The sequence below is a fragment of the Typopeltis vanoorti genome, chromosome 10 (assembly GCF_054136105.1).
Source record: "Typopeltis vanoorti isolate ZY-2024b chromosome 10, IOZ_Tvanoo_1.0, whole genome shotgun sequence".
Taxonomy (NCBI): domain Eukaryota; kingdom Metazoa; phylum Arthropoda; class Arachnida; order Uropygi; family Thelyphonidae; genus Typopeltis; species Typopeltis vanoorti.
The window spans coordinates 19,713,528-19,737,614 of NC_143558.1; the positions used below are offsets into that span (position 1 = coordinate 19,713,528).

Sequence of the window (24,087 nt, forward strand, 5' to 3'; positions counted from 1 at the left end):
ATTGATTAAAGTTTTTTAATTAATATTTTACTATATGTAGTCATTTTCTGAAAAATTTAGTCATCAACAAATGTATTCCTGAATGCCTAAGTGAATCATCTGATCAACATTATTAGTTCATTGAATTAGTGCCTTCCTATAGTTATTGAACTACCTTATGCATACAGCAATACAGCAGCTATTTATTACTGGTTAGGTATTTATACTATGCAAACAAATCTCTTTCCCTCTCCATATATATATATATATATATATATATATATATATATATATATATATATATATCATAAATTTCCTTATGCATGTCTAGAATTTATAGGTACTATTCACTCTACCCAGCAACTTATAGGTATAAAAGTGTCTACTGAAATTTTGCTCAGGATATGGACTGGTCATTACTAACATCATGTTCCAACATAAAGATGTGCACTAGTTCAAACAGAGAGAGAAGACACACATATGACTATGCTACTAGGGGTACTTAAGTGTCAAAGCTATATAACTGAGAGACCTCTACATAACCTTCAAAAGGAATGTGGAGAACCGACCAGGGCTTCTGACCTAATGTCCAATCCTCACTTTCTCGTGGTCCACCCTGTTAGGTATCTACCTGGAAAATGAACGAATGAGGATGGGCTGGCAATTTGGGATTTAGCTGACCAAATTGTATTTTATTGGCTTAAATAAAAATTTCAAATGATGGTATACAACATTATAGAATTTCATGCCGCCTGGGACGTTGCCTTGTTTAACTGGGAATGTCTGCCAGGGAACCAGCGAAAAGTCAGCTACTGGAACAAATCCTAAAACCCACCCCAACTCAACATCGGTACTATAAACATAAGAAGCCTGAATGGCAAAGAAATGGAGCTAGCAGAGGAATTAGATAAGTACCAGATCGACATAATAGGGGTGGTTGAAACAAAAAAGAAAAACTGGCGAGATCTTTCTAAGCAATAAATACAAAATGTTATATTCAAGCAATGACAATCAAGGAAAAGAAGGACCAGCCATAGTATTCAACACAAAATACAAGGCTTATCTTCTTGAATGGCAGGCAGTGTCAAGTAGAGTGATGTGAGCAAATATGAGAATGAGGAACTGGACATTGAGACTTATTTGTGCCTATGGTCCCACAGAAGGTTCTACTAAGGTAGAAGTGGAGGAATTTTTTGAGGCTTTAGAGAAAGCAACTGACACAATGAAAAAGGAAACTGGTCCTTGTTGGGGTATCTAAATAGCAGAGCAGGAAATGACTGTCAGACATACAAAAATATATTGGGAAAATTTGGAAAAAAGGACAAAGCTAAAAATAGTGGCAAATACCTGTTGGATTTCTGCTCAGGATATGGACTGGTTATTACTAACACAATGTTTCAACATAAAAATGTGCACAAATTAACATGGAGAGAAGAGGCCTAGGAATAAGAAAAGTCTCACTGACTATAATTAAAATGTTATATATATATTGATCTTTAATTGACCATGATTTATAAACATCTAATACCAACAAGTTTCACCAATGGGGCTGTTGGCTATTTCAGGGCTTATAACAATAAGAGAAAACTCAGAGTGGCTAGTACAGAGAAAATGGAGTAACATTATCGTATAAATTAAACATTAAAAGAGAACGCAAAACATTAAAACAAAACAGAAGCCAGACAGCCCTGTCAGCTAAATTTGTTCATATTAGATGTTAATAAATCATGGTCAATTAAAGATCAATATATATTACAATTTAATTATATGTTTGAATAACCAAACATAATCTAAACAATAAACAGTCTCATTGACTATGTTATTGTTGATAGTGATGTTTTCTCCCTAGTGTAGGACACCAGAGTGTACAGAGGATTTGAAATTGGAAGTGATCATTATTTAGTCTTCAGCAGGATAAAACTGAATTTCATGTTGAAAAGAATAGTAGTGTTTGTGCAAGCTCCAGATAAGATAAGTATCATTTTCAGTTATCGATACAAATTACTTAACATTGTGTAGTTTTGTTTTGTTTGCCTTGCGTATTTTAGTGCGTCTATTTTTGGTGTTATAACGTTTAATTTGACAAAACACGTTACAGATAAATATGGCACCTGTGCGTAGGAAAATGGCGGCCAGTAATGAAGGTTCGCCATCGTTATCAAAGAACGGTAGCATAAAAGAAATGAGTCAGTGTACTAGCTGTGAAATGTACGCTTTGCGGAGTGCGGTCGGAGTGTGGTTAGATGATGATCAAGGATTGAATGTGTGTAGAAAATGTAGGGAGAATGCGGAATTGAAGTGTATTTCGGATCGTGAGTGTGATATTTTTGTCAACCTTCAGAATGAAGGAAATAGGGATATGACAAGAAACGGCAAGGTTGTACATGAAAATTGTGAGAGTGTGAATGTAGAAAGTGTGAATGATAGAATAAATGGTTTCTCAGAGAACAAAAAAGATGAGATAGATGCATTGAGTGAGATCGCGTTGTTGAATAGTGCGATAGAAAGAGCAAAACAGCAGCTAGAGTGCATGAACAAAAGTAGACTGAATGAACCAACCAATAATAAAAGGTATGACATATGAATGTGAACATGAACAAAATGAAGGATAGAGTGCTGTATGGAGACTCGTTAGTACGAGGTGTGTTAGTAGAGGATTTGACAAAATCGTACCAACCTGGTGCGACCATAAAGGACGTAACTGCGTCTATTAGAGATCAAAAGGAAAGGGTGAAAGAAATAATTGTTGTGGCAGGTACGAATGATTTGAAAGGAGATAAAATGGAAATGATAGAAGACCTGAATGAATTGTTTGAGGTAGCAAAAGAAAAGAGTGAGAGAGTTAGAATGATTAGTCTTTTGCCACGGTATGACAGTGAAATGTTTAAAAGGAGGGCTATAATTGCAAATGACTTTATGCGTGGGTTATGTATGACGAGTGGTGTGGAATTTGTGGATGTGTGGAGTGAGTTTGATGGGTGAAAGGATCTATATAAGATGGATGGCTTGCATTTGAATGGTTACGGTGTAAGAAGACTTGAGAAAATGTTGCTGAATGTAGTGGATGTGCAAATTCAGGGAAACTAGATTTTTTAGGGGGGGGGGAGTAGAGATACAGTCCTTATGGAGGCAGTTGAATGTAAGAATGAATATAATATGCCAGAGCAAATAAGGACAACAAATCAGAGTGGGATAGTTAATATAAGGCATCAAGGTAGGGTTGGGGCTAATGGGGATCTTAAATTCATGTACACTAATACTAGGAGTATTAGGAACAAGAAGGAAGAGTTTTTGGCCATGGTTGGCACTTCCAGACCACAGGTTATAGGTATTAGTGAAACATGGCTGACTGTAGATGATATAACTAGTGGGATTGAATGTGATGGGTATAGTGTGTTCAGGAATGACAGAGAGAATAAAATGGGGGGAGGAGTATTGTTGATGATAGCTGATGAGCTCCAGCCAAGGAGAATAGAAGTTGAATTGCAGGATAGAGAAAAGAGCACATTTGAGGCCATTTGGTGTGAGATTGTGGCTAGCAGAACTAAATATACAATTGGGTGCTGCTATAGACCAGGTGATGGAAACGATGGTGGTGACAGTATGCACAAGCAAATAGAAGAAATGGGTGGAAGGAGGGTGATTATTATGGGAGATTTCAACTATGGTCGCATTGATTGGAGTGAGGAGAGGACACACGGGAGGAAGGAACTGGATTTTATGCGGTTATTAAGGGATAACTATCTGCGACAGCATGTAATGGAAAATACTAGGGGTCAGAGAGTGCTTGACCTAGTAATTACATCTGAGGATTTGGCTGTAACAAATATGACCACATTGCCACCAATCGGTGAGAGTGATCATAGGGTCTTAACTTGGGAGCTGGCTAAAGGTGTAGAATTTTCAATTAAGACAGGGTACATATGGAATTATCGGGCGGGAAAGTATGACAAGCTTAGGAGTTTGATTGGTTCAGTGCCATGGCATGTACAACTGCAAGGACTAGAAGTTGATAGTGCATGGGAGGTAGTTAAGAAGTGCTTGCATGAAGCAATGGCTGACTGTATACCTAGAGTCTGAATAATAAATCAAGTAGGGGTTAAATGGATGGATAACACCATTAAGCTTGAGTTGCAAAAAAAGAAACAACTATGGAGGGAATTTAAGGAGAAGGGTGACCGGCAGGCACATGAACGGTATAAAGCGCAGGCCAGAAGGGTGACGAGTGTGGTAAGAAAAGCAAAAAAGGATTACGAAAGAACATTGGCCATGCAGGCTAAAGAGAATCCTAAACAGTTTTTTAGATATGTAGCAAGTAAAAGGAAAAATGTACATGGCAGATTGATTTTAAAGAATGCCGATGGTAGGGAGGTAACTGAATCAGTTGAGATAGTTGAGTTACTGAGTGAGCACTTTGCAAAAGTATATCATCCAGGTGGTGACATTGCAGAAACGAATAAACCAGTAGATTATACGGGAATTGTGGTTAATGAAGTGGAGGTGAGTAGTCTATTGCATAACCTCAATGTCAATACATCTGTGGGATTGGATGGTATACCAGCTCGTGTTGTACGAGAAGCAGCTAAAGAATTGTCAGTACCCTTGACCATTTTGTTTAATTTGCGTCTCGGGTCTGGGTTAGTCCCGAGCGGGTGGAAAGAGGGGAAAATAGTTCCACTGCATAAAGGTGGTTCCAAGACTGCTGTTGTAAATTACCGACCGATTAGCATATCAGGAATCATTGTCAAGGTCTTAGAGAAAATAGTCAAGAGGAAAATACAAGATTGGATAGAAGAAAATGGGATACTGTATCGGGGACAGCATGATTTTGTGAAGGGTAGGTCATGCCTCAGTAACTTGCTCACGTATTATAACACAGTGACGGCTGAACTGGATAAGGGTAATGGGTTTACGGTGATTCTACTGGACCTTGCCAAGGCCTTTGACAGGATTCCACATGGAATTCTAATCAGTAAATTGCAGCATATGGGAATGGACATAGGGTTGGTGAGATGGATAGGAGGGTGGTTGACGGAGAGATATCAGAGAGTGGTTTACTCGGGAGTAGAGTCCACAAGACGGCCTGTGACTAGTGGTGTGCCACAAGGATCTGTTCTTGGACCACTGCTGTTTAATTTGTTCATAAATGATATAGGAAATGATCTGAGAGGAACAGTTCATTTGTTTGCGGATGATGCGAAGTTGGGTAGGGCAATAGTGAATGCAGATGACGTCAAAATTTTGCAGGATAATTTGGATAGATTGGAGGTCTGGGCTAAGGAGAATGGATGTCAGTTTAATGTGGCAAAATGTAAGGTTATGCATTTTGGGGTGAAAAGATTGGCGGCAGTTTACTGCATTGGTGGAACCCTGCTCCAGGAAATTGATGAGGCACGAGATTTAGGAGTGTTGGTAGATAAGGAATTGAAATTTAGGGGACACATTGCAAAAGTGACCAAAACAGCTCATCAAATCACTTGGTTGCTGAAGAATACGTTGACAAGCAGAGACAAGCAGGTTATTGTTCCTCTCTATCGAGCCTTGATAAGACCCCATCTAGACTACTGTGCTCAGATTTGGTCACCTAGGTTTCTTCTTGATGGGGAGGAGGTGGAGAGGATCCAGAGGCGAGTGACCAAGATGATAGCAGGTCTGTGGAATGAACCGTATGAGAACAGGTTGAGGATTTGTGGGTTGCAAAAATTGGTTGATAGGCGGAGGAGGGGAGATATGATTGAGACATTCAAATTACTGAAGGGTTTCTATAAAATTAATTCAGAAGATATTTTTGAGAACAGGGCTGGTTGTGGGAGGACTAGGGGACATCCATGGAAACTGGGCAAAAGTGTGGTTAGTAAAGGTGTTAGAGCTGGGTTCTTTACTTTTAGAGTAGTGAATGAGTGGAATGCGCTCCCTGAGTCTGTAGTGGATGCTGTGACAGTGAATGAGTTTAAGGCGAGGTATGATAGATACTGTATGAATGTCAAATAGTTGTGATGAATATGATTTGGGCCTCCCTCGATGAGTCTAATGACTCCTGGAGTTGCCCGTAATAATAATAATAATAATATGTAAGAAAGTTTTAAAACTAATAAAAGTTGAGCAACTCTCAGATGTGAACTGTAGACTAAAATACACAAACATCATTCAAGAAAAAATGAATGAGTTTGAGAACAGGAACCAAACCTTGGAGATTCAGTGGCAAGTCTTGAAGAAAACCATGATTGATTCAGCTAGAGAGGCATGTGGTGAAGTTGTCTGCAAGGATAGAAAAATCAGAACTCCATGGTGGACACAGGAAGTTAAAATAGCAGTGAAAGAAAAGAAGAAAGCATATCAAAAGTTCCTGGCAAATAAGTCAGCTGTGCTCTTAGAGAACACAGAGACAAATCTAAGGAAGCTAAACACTGTGTAAATCTACTGGGAGGAGATCATGGGAGGACTCTGGTAAGAACAAAGAAAATAAATATCAAGAAGTTAGCAAGATATTCTAGAGGTTGTTGAAGAAGCTCAGAAATGGAGGAAAGAGTGCTGTAAAAGGAATTCGAGATGATAAAGGTGACATGAAAACAGGAGAAAAAGTTATCCTTGAAGTATGGTGTAATTACTTCGAAAAATTGCGAAATGAAATAAGCAGTAATGACAGCACAGTGGTAAGAAAACATTGACCAGGCATGCAGTCAGGAATACATATGCATACTTGAAGTAGAAAAAGCCATCAAAAGTCTGAAATGTGGAAAGTCAGCAGGAGTAGATGATATTTGACCAGAAAGGCTCAAGAATTGAGGTGTAAAAGTCTTACAGTGGCTGCACTACATAGTTCAAGACTTGGACAGAGGGATGAATTACAGATGACTGGAGTTGAGCTCTCATTGTATCCATATATAAAAAGGGAAATAAAACTGAACGTGTGAATTACAGAGGTATTTCATTACTGAATGTTCCTGTTAAGATATATTCATGTATAATTAAGAAACGTTTGAGAAGGATTCTGGAAGAGAGGTTTGGTTAAGAACAAGCTGGATTAAATCTTCACTTTATGAACAAATAGTTGAGAAATCACGGGAATATAACAAAGATCAGTATTTAAGTTTGGTCGATCTGGAAAAGGCATATGACACGGTGCCAAGAGAGAAGCTATTCAATACACTACAGTTATATGGTGTCAATGGGGCATTATATCAAACAATACTTAGTTTTTATTTGAGAGTTGTAAGTCAGCAGTTAGAATTGAAGGAAGCACAGGAAGATGGTTTAATGTTAAATCCTGTATCAGACAAGGATGTACATTATCCCTTCTGTTATTCATTATTGATATGGATCACATTATGAAGGAAAGTGGTATTAAACCTGATATCAAAATTGGAAATGTTAATTATTATTATTATTATTCAGGCCTCCATGGAGTCAAAAGACTCTACCATGGGAGGTCCTTCCTAAGAACATAAAGTCTGTCAAGACTTATCAAGGGGAGGTCTCCCCTAAGAAACACAAAGTCTATCATACCACTCCTTAAACTCATTGACCATTCTCACTCTCACCACACCATCAGGCAATGCATTCCATGGTTCAACCACCCTCCATGCAAGAAACCACTCCTCACCCTCTTGCTCACAGTTTCCTTTCCTAACTTCCAGGGATGGCCTCTTGTCATCACTCCTTCCCGCTATTCAACCAAGTGAAAGAACTACCCAGTGTCAACCCTGTAACCACCTCTCAACAGTTTAAAAGTCTCAATCATATCACCTCTTCTTCTCCTATCCACCAAACTCTGCAGTCCACATTCCCTCAGCCGATCCTCATAACCAAAATTGTACAGTCCTGAAACCATCTTTTACCCTTTCCACAGTTAATTTATCCCCTTCAAATCCTGGGGACCAAATCTGAGAACAATAGTCTAAGTGTGGTCTGATCAGAGACTTATACAATGGAATGATAACCCTTTTATCTCTGCAGGTCAGTGTCCTTCTCATAATTGCAGCAATCCTGTGTGTTAACTTCACCTTTGCAATATGTCCTCTAAATTTCAGGTTTCTATCAATCATCAACCCCAGATCTCTTGTCTCCCCTACTTCCTCCAGTATAACTCCTTCCATAGAGTAAGCAACATCCCATCGATGTTTTCCAAACCTCAAGACCTTACATTTTGCTGCATTAAACTGACACCCCCATTAATTTGCCCATCTATCTAGCTTATTCAAATCCTTTTGCAGGGCTACCATATCTGCACTATTACTAATAATCCTTCCCAGCTTCGCATCATCTGCAAACAACTGAATATCCCCTTGCAATGTCATTGATATAAAGGTTAAACAATATAGGTCCTAGTACTGAGCCCTGTGGGACCCCACTTGTAAACCTCTGCCTCCTTGAAACTGCTCCACCATACACAACTGTCAACTTAATGTCAACGCTTTGCTTTATGCGGATGATGTTATATTTCTAAATAAATTCGTTACAAGTCTGCAAGATTCTCTGACTAAATTGAATAACTGTTGTAATAGATATGGTATGAAGGTCAGCAATAAAAAGATAAAGACAATGAAAATAGGTAGTCATTGAAAATATCAACTGAATTGTGAATGGAGAACTTATAGAACAAGTGAAACATTTCAGCTACTTAGGCACGATTTTTAGTGAAGATGGTAAATTAAATATGGAAATAGACAACAGAATCAACAAAGCTGTATGGTAGGAAGTCAATTGAATAAATTCATATGAAATAAATGAGGAATTAGTCAGAACACTAAATTAGCTGTATACAAGACAGTGTTCAAACCAGTTTTAACTTATGGGTCTGAGAGCTGGGTCAAAAATAAAACACTTGACAAAAGACTAGAGACAGCAGATATGAGTTCTGAGAAAGATTAGAGGTGTGAACAGATGGCATCAATGGCAATGTCATATTAAAAATGAGGATATTAGGTAAGAACTTGACATTGTCAACATCCAGGGATGCGTTAGCAGAGCTAATCTCAGGTGGTATGGTCACTTAAACAAAATGGGCGAGGAAAGATTAGCACAACAAGTATTCTCTGCCAAGTTGGCAGGAAAACAACCCAGACGAAGACCAAGATATAGGTGGATTGATACGGTACAAAGTGCCTCAGACGATAGAAATATAAGATCTGATAATGTTGGAGTCTTGACAATTAACAGACTGATTTGGAGATAAATTGTAGATAGGAAGTTAGTAATGATGTAAATTTTTCATGTAGTACTATCATATCCTGTATATCCCTTGAGGGTACATGGGGAATTTGATGATGATGATAGTCAAGTAATCAATAAAAAATTTCTATTTTATTTTATTATTTAATTGCAGAGTAATACCAGCAAAAACATACCATTATTTTTAGGATTTTATTTTAACTAATATGAATTGTAGTGATTACAGAGCTAATCAAATATACGACTGATTAGCTTCAGGTTGACTATAAGGCTGCAACAGGCAGTGCCTACTGAGCACCTAATACTGGCTTACAAATGGCAAAATATGACCTCAAATTTAAGTTTTATTTTTATCAATCATCACTTGAAGTCAAAGTTGGGAAGGAGGCGGGAGGTAACAGACATGGATCTTAAAGTTATTCTTTTTGACAAGCTGCAGGTTGTAGTCTTGGGGAATTAGAAAAGGAAGAGTATTCAAAAATGGAGGTAAAGTAGACAAAAGAGGAGAAGGTAGTATACCAATTCTATAGTTAGAGAATATTGGATTGCTGTCTATTTTTACAGATTAGAGCCAACAGGGATAATGTATGTGAGTTTGGTTGGAGAGGTGGCTCTGAGAGGTAAGACAGAAACAGACTTCTACATGTCGGTAAGAGACAAGTGGTCTATTAGCCTGACTGCTCTTTTCTGGATAAGATCAAAAATTTTAGGAAGCATTCTGATGCTCTACTCCAAATGAGAGAATATTAGGCGAATCTGTATAATGTGAGCAGATGATAAGAATAGAAGTAGTACTGAGGGTGAAAGAGGATGCTAAATTTTTTTGAGGCTGAGAATGGTATTTTATTACCAGAAAAGGCTGAACATAAAATTTAGCCATAGAAGAGATGTAATCTTGCCTGAGGATTATCAAAAATAAGGAAGTGAGAAAGGATCATGCTTGTGAAAAACAAGAAATGATTACGCTTTATTTGAATTAAAACTGACTTGATGAAGGATGGCAGGGATGTATATTTCAAACATGTCTAGATACTGCATAGTTTGTCAAATGAAAAGTTTGTTTGTTAATCTGCCAAAAATTTGGAAGACTGTTATCTTAAAAAGTATTACACCTCTGTATAATACTTTTTTTTTTTTTTTTACAAATTAGGACTTTAGTTCTTTTGTCTATTATAATGTGGACTTTTTGTGAACTTTTTCAATCGAAGGTGAGTTAGCCGATCTCATATGGAGGTAGCAGGGTTTTTTCTCCTGGAAACTCGGGTTTTTCATCTCACATACAGACAAATCGGCCCTTCAGAACACATGCAATTTACAGACAAAAATATACTAGTTGTGGTGATGGTGGGCGGTAGATGGCGTTGATAGAGATGATTGGTAGTAGAGGTTCGGTGTAGTGGTCGAGACAGTTGTATAGGGTGTCCTCCTGCGATGAGTCTTCGGACTCCTTGGAGTCCGAAGACTCATCGCGGGAGGACACCCTATACAACTGTCTCGACTCATCGCGGGAGGTGTCATGAATAATAATTTGAATTGTTTCACTTATTCATTGTTGCATGCAAACTATAACATGCTGGTTTAAAATTCAGAAAAATATAAGCCAGTTAATAAACTTTTTTTTTATACATAAAACAGTTCATTTAGTGTTGTTAAATTAGTTATAAATATGTAAAAACAAAAAGTACTGTCAAAAAAGTATTAAACAGTGTACTGTAAGTAGCAAACCATGGATAGAGTATGAAGTCAGTGAACTGAACCGACTCAAGATGAAGATTATAACAGGAACAGAGCTCCCCAGAATACTGGACTGCTTGTAGTAGGGGAGGATGAAGAAAGAAAGCTATCCACCATATGATGTAGCAAACAGTCATAAGAGGCTAGTGATTTACTTACAAAATGCAAAAGGAAAATAATTTGCTGGGAAAACTTCTACATCATATTCAGCAGAGCTATTGATAGGTCTCTTAGATTATGAGTATTGGAATTCATCCACACAGACAATCATTGGAAACAATCTCCCCCACCCTACCTTTTTTTTTTTTTTTTTTTTTAAATAAGCTGGACATGGGATGACTTCCAGGAAGAAGAAGAGTAGAAGAATGTCAGTGAAAGATGAAGAAAAATATAAAATATAAAGTACTATAAATAACCTGAATATGAATACAAGTTTATCTTCAGAATTTTTCCAGTTAACACTAATTTATCATTAGCTAAATACCTTAAGTATCTACTATCTAAAAGAAAAGTTACAAAGCAAATGTTTCAAGTTAAGCTTAACCTCTTTTCTGGCTATAAACATCCATAGCTGAAATAGAAAAATTAGAAATTTTCTATAATACATATGGTAAACTCTTGTTTAGGAGCATTTGGAATGAAGATATTTTGGAAAGGATAGAGAGAAAGTAAATAAGGTTGAGTCAGATATTTGGTATGATGGTATAAAGACAAATTAAGGAAATGGCATTTGTACCACCTCCTTAATAAGATAAAGTGAGGTGATATGACAAAGAAATAAGTTTGAGATTAAAATATAAGAGACTTTCCATAGAATCAGAACAAAAGGAAACTGTATAATGAGGAAGTGAGCAGTAAATGAAGCACAGATATTTTGCTTGAAGGGTGTTAGATGAGTGTCTCAGAGTGTGGTTGTGGTGAGTGTAGAAACAACAAATACAATTAAAGCTTAGTTTGATTAGCAATGTAACAGCATGACAATCTGATGATGATAATTACAAAAGAGATGTTAAAACATTGTAATGAAGTAAAATATTAGGACCTCTGCAATTTGAATGTCTGTAAAAGGTACTTTATGCTATGCTCAACATAAAAAGTGGTGCATATACTAAATCATTAAAAAACAAAGTGCATTAAGTACAATGGATATGTAGTAATTAATTAATAATTTTATAATTTTTCAATTACTGATCTGATACTTTTAGTAATTAACAAGTGCCATTATTCACTGACTTTTGATTATCTACCATCCAGTCTCAGATAAGCAAACGTTTACATTATTAAAAAGTTAACAACTTACCAGAATTCAAAACTTGTTGTAATTCTAGCATCTGATCTGAGAGGAACTGACGGCGTTCACTTCTTCCCATATTCTGATTTCTTTTTGCAGAAATGCTAAAGCTGTGGAGAATTTATTTTCGCATTAAATATTGAAAAGTAAACAATTAAAAATTTTCAAATTAAAATGGGCCTTTTTTATAATTCATAAAACACATTTTGAAATAACAATATATAAACAGAAACGTTGAAACACTTTACAGAATATAAAAAAAAGCATATGAATCATTTAAAATTGAAACATTACAAATTCCAATAACACTTTCACTAATGCCCAGACATACTGTTAAACCTTGATAAGGGGATCCTAAAGAATTCCACATCTTTCATAGTTTAACAGATAAAAAAATAAGATATACATTTTTATGTAGGAAAATGCTTGCTTCTAAGTATGTGCTATATACATGTGATATAATATAAAATTATGTTAGCATAAAGAAAAGAGATTGTAAGTTGTTAGAGGAAATAATAATTTTTTGATTGTGCAAGGCCATTGATACTGTATAAATTGACAAAGATTTACTAAAATTTGTAATACTTGTCTGAGGAACTACTTGCATAAAATATTGTGAACAAAGGTTCAAAGGGCAAAGGCATGCCAACAGAAGGAGAGGTGGCCTCAGGCACGTGGCAAAGCGTGGTCAGAAGAAAATCGGAAACAAACGGTATGAAGCGAGACCCACGTGGGTGCGTTACGAAGGTTACTGTGATTACCGGTAGGGGAGATAGAAATAAAAGGGTTAGGAACCCTCCCATCACGCTCTGGTAAATTTTTTCTTCCCTTTGCTGGTGGTTGGAGGTCATCTGGCAGATAGAAGGTTGCACGGAGGAGCGGCTCTGTCCCGAGGTGCTCGGACTGGGAACAGTGGTAAGCTATGTTCAGAGTCCGGTGAGCGATAGCAGGAAATGTCGTCCAAGTGCTGGCGATGTTATAAGCTCCTGATCGCATGATGAAGGAGTACATCTCTGCTCGTGTATTCACAGTCCTTGGAAACACTCAGCATCTAGGTAGCAGACATCATGAAGGAGAAATCACCCAATGCCATAGTTATGCCTGAAACAAGTCAGTCATGCCAGAATTGTGTGAAATCGCAGAATGATCGAAGAATCCAAGGTACCTCATCGTCTAGGTGAACAAGAAGGAAGTTCGACCGAAGGAAGGCAGTCCAAATTGAAGGGACAAGTATGAAAAGCCTTAGTGTATGGTTACGTTAAAATTTCCTTTGTTTATGCTATGTGTGTAACTTACTATGGTGTTAAGTTAAGTGAAATTAAGAGACATTAAGGATCGAGGATTTTGATTTATTTAGAGCAGGACTGTAGCATGTTAACATTAGAAAGTACAGTGAGTTAGTTCATATACAGGTTAATTTAATGTGTATGCTTTAAGAGAAAGCTGAGATGAATTAGTCTGAGTAACGAGATATATAATGAATGTTTTAATGAAAAAATATTACTCTAGAATAACCATCTTTGTGAATGATTTATTAGGAATGCTGTTTTTGATACTCTTGTTTCATTAAGGATACATGCAATCTTATCTGATTAGTATTGGAATTTAGTATGAATGTTAATTGTATTGTAAATGTGTTAATGTGCTTAATAAACCTTTGCTATTTTTAAACCTAAGTGTCTGAATTCTAGAATCCGATGCACCACTTGTAAAAGGTTCGAATCTGAGCAGGGATGGGTCACAACTGCAAATCAATAGTCAATTGTGTACGTCTTGAAATCACTTCTTGGTTAAGATAGCTTTACTTAATAAAACTGTTTTAGGTGGCACAGTAAAAAAAAAAAAAAAAAAATATTCCAAGAGCTCTATGAGAAGAAAGATTTCAAGAACTTTGCCACTTAGGTTTTGGTTCGCTCCTGAGGCAATCCCTTTGTGTCTTGGAGGTACCACATGACTCTTTAGGGAAGATCGGAAGTATAGAACACAAAATTACCAGTTTAAGAGATTGGGACACAACAATACAAATGTACAAAGGCAAATACTAGAAAAATAGGCAAGAACATGGAAACCATCAACTTCATCCTGAATGGAGAACTTTAACATGAATAAAATATTTCATCCATAGTCAACTCTCATTATAGCAAACTTATAGGGACCACAAATAGCAAATTAAACATGAAACAGATAGTATAATAAGCAAAGTTGATATGGTGGGAAGCCAACTAAATAAATTTATATGTAATAAGAGAAACTAGCCACAATGCTACATTAATGAAAAATTAATCTCAACAGGAAAAAAAATTCCTGTAATAAACCATTTGTAGCAAACAAAGGAAATTTAAAAAAAATATATAACAAGCAGATTTCCAAAGTAGTCTATTATGACCTCTTTGATTTCATATACTGTAACATTTTAATCTTCTAAAGCATTTCTAACTGCACCAAACCATACCTATATATCTTGGTCTTCCTCTGGATCTTTTGCCTGCCATTTTGGCTTTGGACATGCCTCTTTTGCTAACCTTACATTTCCCATTCTGTTTAATAATACCCACCTACATTACTCCTGCTAGCTCATTCTTGAACATCAAGAACTTAATATTCAGCTTCGAACTATGGCTCTTTTAATTTATTTCTAATTCCAGTCTTATGATTCTAACTTATATATGTTTCATAAGAAGGGTCTTTACTGGTGTATCCCTAAAACCATAATGAAAACTTTGGGTTTGAATCCTGTCTAGGATGCAAAGAACCTTTATAAGGATTTTTTCATCTGTAGATCATACGAAGGTTTCAGGGTTTACCTCCATCTTCTTGCAAAAGTCAAACCAGCCAGAAGAACACTTGCAATTTTCAGACATACTGGCTTCATAGCCTGTTCATTGCTTCAGCTGTAAATCAAGCATGAAACAACCAATAAAGAATTCATTAATTCATCAATAATTATGATGATTATTTTATTCATTGATGTTACTTATTTCATTTAATTAATAAAGAATCAATCACTTTTTAAAATAATTTTGCCTCATTGCTATTGAGAACAGTCAAAAATCAGGGAGTACTAATCAGGCAAAGATCATGTAGGGATTTATTAAAACCAATATATCTCCTCAGGCAATCAGCATTTTGAAATGATTTGAAACAATTGTCAGGCCAGTGAAACCCTTAATCAGAGCATAAATAAAAGATACAGGAAACACTAAGGCAACCTTCATGAAAGTTTGAATTTTCTAAAACCATCCAAACCCTTTCAAAAAATTTTAAAGGCAAACATTTGTGTCAATTTAGTATAAAATAATAAAGTAAAGGATATTTCTTATTCCTTCTTTTAATGGAAACTATAAAATTCATTTTAATTAGTTATTTTCAGAGGAAGAAAGAATGGAAATGTTGTTTCTTAATTTATCTAACTTCTAATGAACTTAAATTCATATTTCATCTAGGGATTACTGAATTGAAAATTCTTCCATAACAGAAATAAAAATATCGTAATTTGCACATCGCACATAAACTATTCTGATTACTAAATAATCATCAATTTCTTGATATGTGCCTTAAATAGAAATGTAGAGGCTACATGATTAATTTTACATTATTTAATCTTCTGATCAGATTAAATTAATCTGGTCATTTACCCAATATTGTCAGATCTTATATTTCTATATTCTAGGACACTGCTGACTGAATCAACACATCTAGATCTTGGTCATCTTCTGGAAAGGTTAGTCATGAATGCTAAGCAACACTCATTTTGCTTACCATTCCTTTCCCGTTTTGTTTTAAATGACCATTTCATCTTAGATTATCTCTGCTCATGCAATCTCGAATGCTATCTATCTTCCTGATATCTCCATTTTTAATATGATTCTGCTATTGATACCATCTGTTCACCGCTATTTTTCTCAGAACTATTATATCCATGATCTCTATCTTAACTGTTATTTCTAACTCAACTCTCAGCTCTATAAGTTTAAATTGGTTTGAAGCTAGTTTAGTGTTTTGACTAATTTCTCTTTATTCCATATAAATTTATTCTACTAGCTACCATCATACAAGCTTTGCTTATCTATTTCCATATTTAACTTGCCATCTTCACTAAAATTTGTGCCCAAATAGCTGAAATATTATACTTGTTCTATAAGTTCTCCATTGAGAATATAGTTGGAATTTTCCATGTTCCTAATTATTTTCATAATTTTGGTCTCTTGATTGCTGATTTCTATGCCAAATTTGTCACAGCTCTTATTCAATTTTGTAAGAGAATCCTAGAGATTTGCTCTGGATATGTTTAGGAGCACATCACCACCTGAATCTTTATGCAGATGACATACTCCTAAAGAGCCAAGTTTGATATCACCAATTCTGATATCAGGTTTAATGCTACTTTCTTTCATAATGTGATCACTATAGATGATGAAACTACCTTTTACATCAAACCACTTTCCTCCACATCTTTAAATTCTAACTGCTGACCTATGACTTAAATATAGGCCATATATTGTTCTGTATAATGTACTGTTAAACTGTTTAATGTTCCATTTACCCTACGAAAATGTAGTTCTAAACAGCTTTTCTCTTGGCACCATGCCATATGCTTTTTCTAGACCTACAAAACTTAAGTATAGATCCTAGTTACATTCCCTAGATTTCTCAACTATCTGTCATAAAGTGAAAATTGAATCCTGACAACCTCTTTTTGGCATGAACTCAGCTTATTCTCCAAGTTTCTCTTCAATAATTTTTATTATTCTCTTCTCAAGTATGCTTGCATAAATTTTACTTGGAAACACTTAGTAACAAAATTCTTCCATAATTCTCACATTCAGTTTTATTTCCCTTTTTATAGATGGGAACTATGAGAGTTCTAATAAAATTATCTTGAATTCAACCTTCTGACCATGCCTTCTGAATTATGCAGTTAGTGCAGCTATGGTAACATTTTTATATCTCCATATAAAAATTTTTATATGGAGCTATCAGTTGTCTTTTCAGATTGATAGTTTTTCCTAACTTAAGTACTGATTGTATACTTCTGATTGCATTCCTCTTGAAATATTTTCTATCCCTGTTCTCTCACTGCTTTTTTCATTTAGAAGTATTTCAAAGCAATTACTCCAGATATCTAGAATACCTTAAGTTTTATTTTTCACATCCCCATTATCATCTCTAATTTCATATACAGTACTGTCCAAACAAAACAAATCATAATTTATAAAATATAATTCAAGTTTTTAAAAAAAATTTTATATATATCCCACCTGCACAATATTTTGTTTTATTTATATAAAATATATTTTATATATTAGTATCATGGATGAGTTGAGAATTAGACAGAATCTCTGTGTAAACTCTGCTCTAACCTAAACATGGTACTTTTTCAAGTCACTTCAAACCTCCAGTAAGCAGAAAGTGTGGTCTCACACTTTCTGCTTATTGGAACTTACTAGTAAACAAAAATTGTTTACAGCCTAGACTATTTCATATTTACTTATCACATTTAGTCACATTACTAGTTATGACTAATAACTAGTAATGTTATTAGTGAACTGTGAATATTATTATAATGGCAGAATGTTATAGAAAACAAACTACTAAACCTTTGCAGCTCAAAGGAGTACTAATATCAGTTGATTCTGAGTGTACCAAACTGAAGAATAAAAGTATACTTATTTCCAGAAAGCTTTGAAGTTTAATTATGATTGGCATTAAAACAAAGTTTGTGAAAAATAGGTCGATTCAAAATGACTTGATGTGCATGTCAGCTAACCATCCTATCAAACAACTACAAAAATTTTAATGCACAGTGACAGATGATTAACATTTGTGGAACCCAATACACAGATCCTTTTATTCATTTAAAACCAATCATTTAAGGTGGAATGCACAGAATAATCTGGAGAATGCTATGTGTTTAATGGTTATGTGATGACCTTCTCTCTATCACTAGTCCACACATGTCAAATGTATCCTCATTATATATTAATATATAAACATGAAAGACAGGTTTTTTTTTATTATTATTATTATTATTCAGGCCTCCAAGGAGCCAAAAGACTCATCGAGGGAGGTCCTTCCTAAGACAAAGTCTGTCAAGACTCACTGAGGGGAGGTCCCCCCCCGAGAAACACAAAGTCTATCATACCACTCTTTAAACTCACTGACCATTCTCGCTCCCACCACTCCATCAGGCAATGCATTCCACGGCTCAACCACCCTCCACACAAAGAAACCACTCCTTTCCCTCTTGCTCACAGTTTCCTTTCGTAACTTCCACGGATGGCCTCTTGTCATCACTCCTTCCCGCTGATCAACCAAGCGAAAGAACTCCCCAGTGTCAACCCTGTAACCACCTCTCAACAGTTTAAAAGTCTCAATCATATCACCTCTCCTTCTTCTATCCACCAAACTCTGCAGTCCACATTCTCTCAGCCGATCCTCATAACTATCCTTGTACAGTCCTGAAACCATCTTTGTCATCCGTCTTTGTATCCTTTCCACAGTTAATTTATCCCCTTCAAATCCTGGGGACCAAATCTGAGAACAATAGTCCAAGTGTGGTCTGATCAGAGACTTATACAACGGAACGATAACCCTCTTATCTCTGCAGGTCAGTGTCCTTCTCATAATAGCAGCAATCCTCTGTGTTACCTTCACCACCTTTGCAATATGTCACCTAAACTTCAGGTTTCTATCAATCATCAACCCCAGATCTCTTGTCTCCCCTACTTCCTCCAGTATAACTCCTCCCATAGAGTATGCAGCATCCCATCGATGTTTCCCAAACCTCAAGACCTTACATTTTGCTGCATTAAACTGACACCCCCATTCATTTGCCCATCTATCTAGCTTATTTAAATCCTCTTGCAGGGCTACCACATCTGCACTATTACTAATAATCCTTCCCAGCTTCGCATCATCTGCAAACAACTGAATATCCCCCTGCAATCCACTGGCTATGTCATTGATAGGTTAAACAATATAGGTCCTAGTACTGAGCCCTGTGGGACCCCACTTGTAACCCTCTGCCTCCTGGAAACTGCTCCACCATACACAACTCTCTGATACCTATCAGACAGCCAATCCTGAATCCAGTTGACCAATCTGACATCCAGACCCATGTGCTGCAACTTAAATATCAGCTTAATATGTGGCACCCTGTCAAATGCCTTTGCTAAGTCTAAGAAAATTGCAGTATATGCCTTTCCCTCATCTAATGTTCTTGTAACTTTATTATAAAAGGCTAGCATATTGCTAAAACAAGAGCGCCCTTTCACAAATCCATGTTGACTCTCACAGATAACATTACCCTCATCTGCCCAATGTTGTATATGGTCCCTCAATACTTTCTCCAAGATCTTAACAACTACTGATGACACACAGACTGGCCTATAATTAGACATTTCCAGTCTGTTACCACCCTTATGCAATGGCACTATCTTACCTTCCTTCCATCCATTCCCTGGGCACCTTTGCCGAAGCCAGACTTTCATTGAAAAGCCACGTTAAAGGTACTGTCAATTCCCTAGCACATTCTCTCAAAACTCGTGGCGAAATACCATCCAGTCCCACAGCTTTACTGACATCCAGAGTACTCAGTATCTGAAACACACTCTCCTCCTGTACCTCCAGACCTCGTACCAGTCCTATCCCTCTAGCATTAAAACTGACTCCTCTAGGATGAAATACTCCAATAAAGTGTTCATTGAACAATTCCACTATGTCCTCTGCATCAGTCACTCTATTCCCATTTTTATCCCACAATATCATTCTTCCACAGTCATTTCTCCTCCTACTGGCCATATAGCTAAAAAATTCCCTAGGATTTTCTTTGGATCTTAGGGCCAATCTCCTCTCATATTCCAGTTTCGCTTTCCTTACCACACTAGTCACCCTCCTGGCCTGTGTCTTATATTCCTCATGCATCTCTTCACCTATCTCCTTATATCTCTTCCATAGCCTCTTTTTCGCATGCAATTCCTGTTTAATATTGTTTGTCATCCACTTTACTCCAAATTGCGTTCTCTTCTTCACTTGTGGTATACAACTTACCATTGCTGATAACAAATATTCTTTCACAATTTCTCACGCACTGGTGATATCCCGACCTTCCAATTCCTCCCTCCATGAAACTTCCCGAAGTTGACGTCTAAGACTATTATAATCACCTGCCTTATAATTCCACATAAGTTCCCGTCTCTTTGATACTCCTGCATGTCTATTCATTTTCCAAGTCAACACCATATGGTCACTCTCTCCAACTGGTGGGAGAGACGTCAACTCAGTTATTATCAACTCTTCTGATGCTATAACCAAATCCAAAATTTTTGAACCTCTTGTTCCCTCTGTTACATGTTGCCTAAGACATTTGTCCCTCAAGAATTCTAGAAATTCCATTCCCCTATTGCTACATGCATCTTCCTCTCTCCAATTTATACTACTGAAGTTAAAATCTCCCATAACAATCATTCTTCTTGCACTTGCCAAACTTAGCTGTCTAAACATCTCCTGGTCCCATCCTCTGTGCTCCTGGGTCTGTAGCAACACCCCACTAAATATCCTGTCTTGCCTACCTCTACCTCACACCATACGCTCTCAAAATCATTTGTCTCACTTCCTTCCAAATTCTCCACTCTTAGAGGACATAGGTCATCACTTATCATAAGCAGTACCCCACCACCACGCTTTCCCCTCCTATCCTGACGAAAAATGCTATACCCAGCGACTTCTATTGCTGTTGTTATATCCCCTTCTGTCAACCACGTCTCAGTGATCGCAATAATTTTTGGCCAGGCTGATGCTATCTGCGCCACCAATTCCTCTCCCTTATTCCGGATACTCCTGGCATTAGTATACAGTATATAAATGCCATTGTTTCTATACCCAGCATTATCTCCTCTGGACTCCACTGGGCTCAGTGTTACCTGACATTGTCTCCCTTCTCCCAAGTATCCATTCCCACAAGAGGCCACCCCTGCTATCATCCTCCCTGGGACACACTGACTCATTCAGAACAGCAATCTCTCCAGATGCTTACGTCCTTCCTCATTCAAATGTAAACGGTCTCTCGCATACAACTCCTCTCTTTCCTCAAACACACTCCAGGCATCCACATATATCAGTCCTCTCTTGTCACACATTCTCGCTATTATGCCATTCAATATCACCGCTCGTCTGCTCAGCTCATGATTATCATACCTAGGCAACACGCACACTATTTTTCCTCTCTCTCTGTCTTCTTCCGTACAGTCTCAAGCAAAAATCTCATATCTCTCGCTGCCCGACTTACATTACCACTCAAGTCATTCGTTCCTACCATCACAATCATCTCATCCACCCTTTCACCTCTCTTAATTGCCATAGCCACCCTTTCTATTGTTCCTCCTGGCAAACACTCCTCACGCATCCTATCTTGAACACCACGGATCATTGAGTCGCCATACATTATACCTCTTACCATTCCCTCGCTCCTATTGTTTCCATTCTCTCCTCTTCTAGCACTCCCATACATCTCTCTCATTCCCTCTCTCCTACTGTTTCCATTTTCTCCACTTCTAGCACTTCCATATCCCTCTCTCATTCTGTCTCTCCTACTACTGTTTCCATCCGCTCGTCTTCTAGCATTCCCATACCTCTCTCTCATTCCATCTCTCCTACCGTTTCCATTCTCTCCTCTTCTAGCACTTCCATATCTCTCTCTCATTCCGTCTCTCCTACTGTTTCCATCCTCTCGTCTGCTAGCATTCCCATACCTCTCTCTCATTCCCTCTCTTCTACTGTTTCCATTCTCTCCTCTTCTAGCACCCCCATACCTCTCACTCATACTCCCTAAATTCTCTCTCTCTCCTACTCTGATTCGCCTTGCATTTATTTCTTCCATTCTCCTAATCTTATCTTTCATACTTCTGCTCTCATTCACAAGACATTCCACCTCCTCTTTCAACTCATCTATCTCCCTCTGCAGGTCAGTCACTCTTAATCTAAATTCACTCTCCCAAACAAAACCATCTCCTAAACTTCCACAGTCACTCACACCTTCCACACTATCAACTATTATTTTCTCATTCTCTGCTATCATACTACTTGTCTTCCTACATTCATTCCCCGTTCCTGGAGCAACAAAGTCGGATATCGATATATCTAATGTACTTATTTCCTCCAACTGCCTGCATTTTGCGCACATACGCTCTCCACTCTCTTTAACAAGCCACATATGTAATTCACGAGACGCATATATGCCGCAAGTACTGCATGCCACAAAGTCCCTTATGATATTGCTAATAATTGAGTTCTTAAATGGCGGAGGACTTGGCGTTACGCCACTTGCGACTGCTGCTGAATCCACCATCATTCCTTACTGCCGAGTAGCGTAATCTTTAATAATTATTCAATTAATAAATAAGAGGAAAAAAAGTACAAACATCAGAACATTTAAGTACTAAATATAATTAAATAAAATGAAATATAACTAAATACAGTAACTTAGCTTCGTTTTGTCTTCCACCGTTACGCGTTCGATTCCGACGGTACCAAAATATATTATATCGCGACAGCAACTAACTTCCAAAAAACAACCACTGAAGTACACTCATATTCAGAGAAACAATTTAGCACTCAAAAACGTAGAAAAACGGGGAAAAAAGCGGACTATTCACCGATTAAAAATCACTTTCTTCTGCACAGCTCAAATTCACCGCCACGTGCTACGGCGACGCTAGCGCCACTCCCATTTATATATAAATGTTTATATATATAAATGCAAACTAAAAATATCATATAATTATTAAATGCTTTAAGTATAATAATTTTATGACAAAAGGAAAAAAATATCCAGTATAGCTAGCTACAAAGATAAAACTGAAGCAATTGAAAAAGGAAAGCAGAGAAGAGAAGAATGATCTTTTAAGAATGCAATGAAACAGACGTCATCATCATCCAATTTTTGACATATGCCCTGGGGAGGTGTGTAGGATATTACGATAAAATATTATATTATATATTATGATATTATATAGCACTACAAGAAAAAGTTACATCATTACTAATTTCCTATTCAACAATTTTCCTCCAAATTAATCTGTCAAGTTTACAATATGATCAAAACTTCCTCTTGGCACCTTGTCAGATGCCTTTTCTGATCCTGACAACATCTATTTATTTAAAAACTTCCTTAAACTCCTTTCTTTTCAATATGAAATTCAATTTTCTCAAAACATTTCTAGATATCTGGTAACCATTTCCTACTCTGTTGGTCCTTGTTGGAGATCTGCTGTTTAGATTTCCAACAAGGACCAACTTTTCCATTTTCTTCTGTCAGCTGGTCGTCTTCTCTAATGGCTCAAAAAAATTCTTTCACTTCTTTCTTAGTATAACCTTTTTTACTAAATAGCTTAAAGAAATTACAACGTATATATACTAGGATATACATTAAAATAAATTTTAATACACTTCCAATATTTCGGCAACATCACGTTGCCATTTTCACAGAAACTTAAAAACAAGACATGTGCACGCAAGCACAACAAACAGTAAATGAGGACGAAGCAGGAAGTTATTCTTTCTCCTAAAAGTCCTGATGGTGCCTCCTAGCAGGCAATGTTGGTATTCTTGGGCAATTGGGCTGAAAGTCTTCTGATGTAGGTTTCCCAAATTTGGGGCAGTCTCATGCAACCAAATTTGTTGAGGTTTGGATTGTTTCTTAGGGCTGAGGCTGATTCTATGAAAAGCCTTTCGTATTTGAATTTACTACGGTGTATTATCGTAGCTTTCTTCCACCGTATTCTATGGCGGGTATCCAGCACATGGTCTGCAAGACCAGAGTGGCTGTATTGGTGAAAACGGATGTAGTCCTTGCGTTCTGAAATTCTGATATTAGCTGTTCTGCCTGTTTGACCAGAATCAAATTCACCCTGGAA

General features: G+C 37.0%; 1 protein-coding gene across 1 annotated transcript in view; it reads right to left on the reverse strand.

Moving 5' to 3' along the window:
- Positions 1-24,087, reverse strand: part of LOC150102208 (uncharacterized) — a 104,106-nt gene that overhangs the window by 26,805 nt on the left and 53,214 nt on the right. The window contains exon 5 of the mRNA XM_090399210.1: positions 12,185-12,285. Coding sequence (XP_090255336.1) covers positions 12,185-12,285 — 101 coding nt within the window. The remainder of the gene's footprint in view (positions 1-12,184; positions 12,286-24,087) is intronic.